Here is a 7,335-nt window from a genome sequence, read left to right as displayed (position 1 = left end):
CGCATGCGCATTTGCATAAATGTCTACACACATACGCACACACATACTACACACAATAAAAAACAAAAGAAATGTGACAGAGTGATTACAATAGTTCCTATTGCATTACATGCATAGGAACTAAAAAAAACATCTTTTCACCTTGTTTGTCCCATTGTCATTAAGCAGTGTAACCCAATTGTATTTTTCTTGACTGTATTCCACTTGGAAATCCAGTAAGTTTTTCGTGATGATACCAGAGATGGAACGCTGAATACTGACATCAAACTCAAACCAATCAACACCATCAACATCAAAGCAAGAGCCATTTGTATTGAGAACTCCGTTATTGGTTCTGTATTTTGAAACATCAGTGAGTGACGTGCGGCAGATCAATGGACCTATGGATAAGAAATATAATGGTTATAATATAACGACAGTGGTTAATACAATAATAACTACATTAACTATAATCAACCGTACTATCATAGAAAGAAAATGTCCTGATATTATCCAGTGGCACATTATATACATACACTTGTTAATGAGTATTTTACAATAATTCCAGATTTATATCTATTTTCTGGTTTCACATTTTTCTGTTTAAATTTATATTTTAATTTGTTAATGAAAGGTCTAATTAATTTTCATCATTTATTCTTTTGTCTTTAATTGTATGTACTGAGGGTCTCAATTGATCAGCTCTGACTGGATGGATCACCCTCACAAAACAATGTAGAAATGAATAAAATAAATAAATAAATAAATATGGAATATTAACATAACAAAAACATGTAATAATGATAATAAAAACATGTGGGTTAATGGGGACTAATTGGGAGAGGACATGTAAAGTTATGCTACCTACAGTGGAATAACATAATACTAAGTGATTTTTTTTTCACTCAGAAAATTTGTAGTACGGGAGATATTTCGGAAATGCAATTTTGCTCCCCAACGTTCCTTCTTAGATATACCACTGCTGCTTTACTGGTACTGGCACTGGTACAGGAATTTATAATGCACCTCTTCCTTGAGGTTATAAAGCGCAATTGTTTTCCCTAGTCATTGGGTCCACATGCTTTAAACGTTGCTGCTGGTAATCAGCGTAGGACCAGGCAACCCCACCAAGTACCCATTTGTACTCCTGGGTGGAGAGAAACAATGCAGATAAAGTGCCTTGCTCAAGGACACAAGTGAAATGCACAGCGAGGGATTGGAACCCTGACCTCGAGGTTGGGAAAAAAAACCGTTCCCGCTGTACTAAACCATTCACACTTTCTAGAATTAGACTAAATGCAGAGTATAGCGTATCCAGGAATTTGAAATAAAGGGGCCCTGGTGAAGGATTTCCACAGCTATGGAGGGTCCACCCACCTCAGCCCCACCATAGTTGGAGCTTGAGTAAAAAGTGTACTCCACCAAGGAAACTTTATGGTGCTGATTATAATCAGTCAGTGCTACAGTACTTACTAAATTTTATTAATAAATACTGTAAAACCATATGCTTCTTCTCAAGATTAAGCCCATTGAGCTTCTATTTGAGGTTTTAAGATATGGAAAACTTTGGGAAACTTTAACCAAGTTGCATGGAAGAAATTATTTAATTTTGGTGACAATCCAGATTCGGGTGTGAATTTGAGGCTCATTTAAAGCAGTGTTATGCAACCCTTCTGGACCAAGGCACTACTTCCTACACCACGAATAAATCTGCTGACCACTCCATATATACTAATATTCAAAGTCACTGATCAGACCTATACTGACATAGTAAAATCATCTTTCTTGATTTTGAAACAGGAAAAGCATCATTTATGCCAGTGGTTATATCACAACATATAAAATAAATTATGAAAAAAAAAAAAAAAAAAATTTCTGGTACCGTCTGCAGTGAGTATTTTGAGCAAAATATACTCGGTGAGTCTATTGAAGTAGGCCTAAACGCTGAAGGTTAAAGGCAAAAGATCAGATGTGTCATTGGGAAAAATCGGTAAAATAGAAGGCATAATTTTGAGAACTGAGCGCGATGACGATGTATGCACGCAACATTGGATCTCTCGTGCTGAGCTGTCAAGCACAAACAGATCCAGGCCTAGAATATTCTTTACTACTGTACAACTAGTGATGGCTTGAATCAAAAATCGTATTCATTACCTTATATTGGACAATAAGTAAAAACAGGTTTAGGTCTAACCATCGCTAACCGTCCGTACATACTGTAATTTAGACATTTTAGGCTCTGTTACGGGTTTAGGCTAACAATGAACAAACTATATTTCTAGTGATCATGTGGATTGGATGCAAATTATTTTAGTTTTCAAAGCCAAATAAATCTTTCCTTAAATTGATTTACTTTTGTTAAAATTACTTCAATATAAACTTTAGTATGTATTTTGTCATACTTCAAATATTTTTTGTTTGGCAAGCTTGCCATCATTCTATTGTGGTGCCTAAGAGGCCATATGCGTAGGGTCCTCATAATAGAGACTGCAGTTTCAGGCCTATCCTATTTTAGATACAGTATAAAAAAAAATAATCCAATCAACCGACCGATGATCTAGATTTTTCCCATTTAAGGGCAACACAACAGTCTTCTTTTTTCTGCATAATTTCTTTTTTGTTTTTTGTGTTTTTATGTTAGAATTTTTTAAATGGGTTTCAATTTTTTATTGTTATTTCAACGTCAATGTATATGAAGAAAAGCCCTATGTTCTATTTTACAAAGAGACATGTGCTCTTTACTATTACTATCTATTAATATTACTATTGCTATTGCTATTGCTATTACCATTACTATTAACTTGCGAAAAGGCCGAAGAAGGCGGCCTTTCGCGAAGCTGTCACGTATTAGTGCGGGTCCAGATTATTTGCAAATAAATGGAGTAAGTTTTAATAAAAGAAGACTGAATGAAATAAGTTTAGATGACTTTGGGAACCGTCATTTGTCTTGTCATCTTCACATCTTTAAGAGAGATTTAACAGCCAACAATAATTAGCCTGAATATTATTCTCATGAATAACCCTCCCTAATCCCTAAAGAAGAAAAAAGTTGCTGACTATTTACACTTTTTTGCCAGCTAAAAAGCACTGTACAGGGGCGGATCCAGAGATATCCAATAGATGGCTGAATGGTGTTCAAAAGTGGTTCCAATCAAGATAACGCCACCCTAGGGGGTCCGAGGGTATGCCGTCAGGAATTTTTTGTTTTCTTGATGCCCGAAAACAACTTCCGAGGCATTTCTCCTTTTTCTTCCCACCCCCCACCTCTTAATCCACAACTGCTCCGCCAGAAAATACTCCTTCTGTAAAGCTCAGTCGTCCAAATGCTGCAAGTATTGCCATAACGTTTGTATCAGCTGCACTCACTGAAGTGGTACATTCCACTTACTACGTACTGAATACTCCTTTCAATGTACTGTATGAATGTACCTTGAATAATGAATTCTCACATGTGTTGCTTTTGTAGCGTGAACATCCTTGTCCAATATTATCATTTAATATTAAATGCTGACAAATGATACAGACCTGTATCGCGAGGGTTAAGAGGGTTACGATGAACCGCCCAAAAACTGGAGAAGGTCCACATTTTAAGAACAAAAAATTGATATTTGTATATAAATTTACAATTTTCTCCACAAAAGTGGCCATTTTGGACCCGGGGACCCAAATTCCAAATGATACATGGCCAAAATGGATGACCAAAGGTGTCAGGAGCAATAAAAAACAGGTCTATATAAATCGCAGAGTATGTACACGTAAACCATATCTAGCTGCTGGACTACAACTTGAGCGAATCGTTCGCCCTCTCTAGGCCAGACCTAGCCAACTTGAGCAGATCAAAAATGATCTTGGGCCAGAGTAGAGGGTGTGTCAAATTCTGGCTGGAGGATGGGAAACAGTCCATCTGGTGTGCAAACTCACCAGATTGATGGGCTTGCCACACAAGGCCTATGATGCTAGGTTACATTTGGCTAGGCCGAGTTGAAAGCGGATCGACCACTGGCCATTATTTTTTCAGTACATTCTGCACAGTAGATATTGAACAACAGGATGAGGGTTTGTAATATCTGATTATCTTGATATATCATGCAATCAATTTGTACCAATATATCATAGTTTATTAATGTAATATTCTGTGTATTAAGATTTTTATTCATATTTATAATTTTATTTCACTCAAAACATAATGAGTCTGGTAGGCAAAAAAGGGAACATGTCCCAGTCCAAGATGCCTATCAGTTGTATTTGATTATTTGATTCTTGTGCTTGACTGTGAACAATAAATATTTTTTGATATTTATGTTGAAATAATACATCAGTTATTATAAAAACTCACTATAACATCCAACAGGCTCAAAGTGAAAACAGGAAGAAGAGTCAACATTCATCTTGAAATTTCGAGCTATTATAGGGTAGGGCAAGCGGCTAAGCTCTGTGGTACTTGCATCACTGTTAAAGTTGAAAACCTTTAAAAAAAAACATTTTAATAACATTAATTTTGATTTAAATAGAAGTAAATATATTTCTTTATTCTTAAAGCAAAATGTAGATTTCATATACTTTGATCACTTTTGCTGATTTTCATATAAAATGAATGACTTATGTCAATTACAATAACAACTAGTTAGTTGATGACAATAAGTTGAAGCTGATTCAGAGCAGTGGGGAATTCAAGGAAAAGGGGGGGGGAAGGGGTAATCAAAATCATAAGTGTATGTAAAAATACACGTTGGGCCTAGCAAAAGACTCCCCTAAAGCAATTAATATAACAATGTATCTTCAGAAATTCCTAATATTGTGGGCTAAAAAGAACAATTCTATAAATAATAAAATCTCTCGCCATGGACCCAGCTCACTGGGCATTTTATTCTGGGACAGTAGGTTCTAAGCATTCAATTGATTCGGAGCCCTTATTGAAATTGTTGAAAATTTCTGAAGCCACCATTTTTCCTGGACCATTATACATAATTGGTGTTAGTCATAGCGCATCATGCAAATAAAGTCATCTATGTGCTATACAGTCTTTCATGTAGCACTCTTGTGTGTGTACAAATATAAAGTAGATGGGTTGCAAAACTCAAACGCTTGATCTTTTTATTAAATGCAGAAAGCTCTTATCCCTGCCACACTTGACTTCACATCACATCTAGGGTAAACATATATTTTTATATTATTCAATTGTTTAACCAAAATTTCAAAGTAAAGAGATTTTCAAAGATAGCAGCTTAGCTCAGTCGGTTAAACTGGTGGAGGCACTGTCTGTGCACTGAACCGTGAGGATCTCTGGGTCCCCGGTTCAATTCCCATCGCTGCTCTCCATGAGTTTCATTTGTAGGGCTGAAATATAAGTTACGATAGCGCACCTTCATTCGGATGAGATGTTTAAGCCGTTGATTCCATGTGCAAAGTTGACCATGTGCACTATAAACAAAGCATTACACTCTTCAGAAGAGAGTAGGGGAATGTCTCACTGTGTACTGCCCAATCCACCACCAGAAGGACTCCACTGAAAACAAGTCCTTGGATTCGCACCGTAATACACCTACTCCTAAAACTACATGACTTACCATTGGACTTCCATTTCGATCTGAAACTCTCATCCAAATGTCATCATTCCCACTGTATTCCACTGTGAAAGTACCGCCGGTGGTCGAATGCGGGCAGCCCCGCGTCAGAACTCCTGTAACAGTCTCAGGCTTCCTGAAGTCTACTGATACCGAATAGTCTCCATTTTCATTTAGGATCATATATTCCACGGAAGGAGAAACTGTGAAGGTGCCATCAAGGATATCAACAGATTGCACACCAAAACCACTGTTACACACACGAGAACCTGCGTTGATACAATGCAAATACATAAAAATTACTTCTCTGTTTATAGAAAGCGCATATAGACTATCTAATATTTACAACCAACTAATCAGTCCTGAAACTACTGATAGAGGGCAGCCCTACATCGGGAAGCAAATTTTGTTTTCGTAGGTGAGTTTATTAAAATTTCATGAATCATTACGGGTTCATACAGACTTGAGAGTAGCGCATGCGCAAAATGGTCTTTAAAATATTGTTTAGTTTAACTTGTATTTTTTTTTTTTTTTTTCGTTGTTCTGTTTTATATTTCAGTTCCAGGCTTCTTTTCATTGTTTTTAATTTACTTTTTACTACTACTACTTTTGAATTTTACAATCGTAAACTTTTTTCTGTATATTTTTGTATATTAACTCTATGTACCAGGGCTTCCTGAGAAAGCAATGCTAGTCACTGAATGGATCCCCTGTTTAAAAAAGTTTAACTTAAATTAATTATCTACCTAAATGATTGGTAAATGATTTTGTTTCTTATTTTGCAATGATCACTCGACATAAACCTATATAGTGTGTATGGATGTTTATATCGATTGACCTTGATTATTCAAATCAAATCAAATTAAATATACATTTATTTTCCATACCATAAAGTAGTACAATATACAATAAGAATATAAAGAATTGAAACAAATATCATTGTATGGAAGAAGGCTACAGTAAGTTCAACAAGAGTTTTAAGATGTAGCCATCTTTAAAAAAAAAAAAAAAAAAGTTTGAAAAATGACTGGTACTAATATTTAGTTTTATCAGAACTAATAGAGTTTAAAAATTTAGAGATACCGATAAAATTAAAATAATTCCAATCCATCTTTGTATTTGTTTATTTTAGAAGAAAGATATGATAAGAAAAAATATAACTAATTGCCATATACAGAGACCAAAGACTTCTTAAGGTGATATTTAAAACTATTCAATGTGAATTTATTTTTTAGGTCACCAGAAATATTCGCCCATAATTTCGGACCCCAGAAAAGAACTGAAAAACGCCTGATACTAGATGTGCATGAAATACGCGAAGTATAATTGTTGCTAGAAAATCTTGTATTATATTTATGATGTTCAAATGCTCTTGTATATAGATTACCGGTACTGATAATGGATGATAAAGCGTTATGCAATAAATGATACATAAAACAGCAGATGGGATTTTATTTAAATCACATACATTTAATACATTAAAGTGATAAAAAAGGTGTTTGGTGTGAGCTCTAAAGGATCATCTGAGCATTATATTAAGTATAAATATGCTTGCTTTGTACTGTATATAAATATGTGATGTGTTCCGATAAAACCAATACAAATTTGAAAAAATTTAGAATATATTACATAATGAATTTTGGGAAAACGCCGAACGTTTTACAATTGTGTAAAAAATGATGATCTAATTCAGCTTTAATGAAGCGTAGGGATATCTTCTCATACTTCCTAAGCAAACAAATTGGCAGGTCTTCCGAACTAAAATCCTTAATGATGGAACCAAACGGACGCA

At 35.1% G+C, this 7,335-nt stretch overlaps 1 protein-coding gene across 1 annotated transcript in view; it reads right to left on the bottom strand.

Moving 5' to 3' along the window:
• LOC117123758 (polycystic kidney disease and receptor for egg jelly-related protein-like) overlaps positions 1-7,335 on the bottom strand; it is a 95,283-nt gene that overhangs the window by 87,013 nt on the left and 935 nt on the right. The window contains exons 2-4 of the mRNA XM_033269763.1: positions 5,547-5,812; positions 4,316-4,445; positions 142-380 (exon numbers count right to left, since the gene is read on the bottom strand). Of these exons, the coding sequence (XP_033125654.1) occupies positions 142-380; positions 4,316-4,445; positions 5,547-5,726 (549 nt within the window). The 5' untranslated portion in view covers positions 5,727-5,812. The remainder of the gene's footprint in view (positions 1-141; positions 381-4,315; positions 4,446-5,546; positions 5,813-7,335) is intronic.

This window comes from Anneissia japonica, unplaced genomic scaffold (assembly GCF_011630105.1).
Source record: "Anneissia japonica isolate Jap-2015-1 unplaced genomic scaffold, ASM1163010v1 scaffold7096_len229077_cov162, whole genome shotgun sequence".
Taxonomy (NCBI): domain Eukaryota; kingdom Metazoa; phylum Echinodermata; class Crinoidea; order Comatulida; family Comatulidae; genus Anneissia; species Anneissia japonica.
The sequence above is the reverse complement of the archived record's forward strand: the minus strand, read 5'-3'. Positions and strand labels throughout refer to the sequence as shown.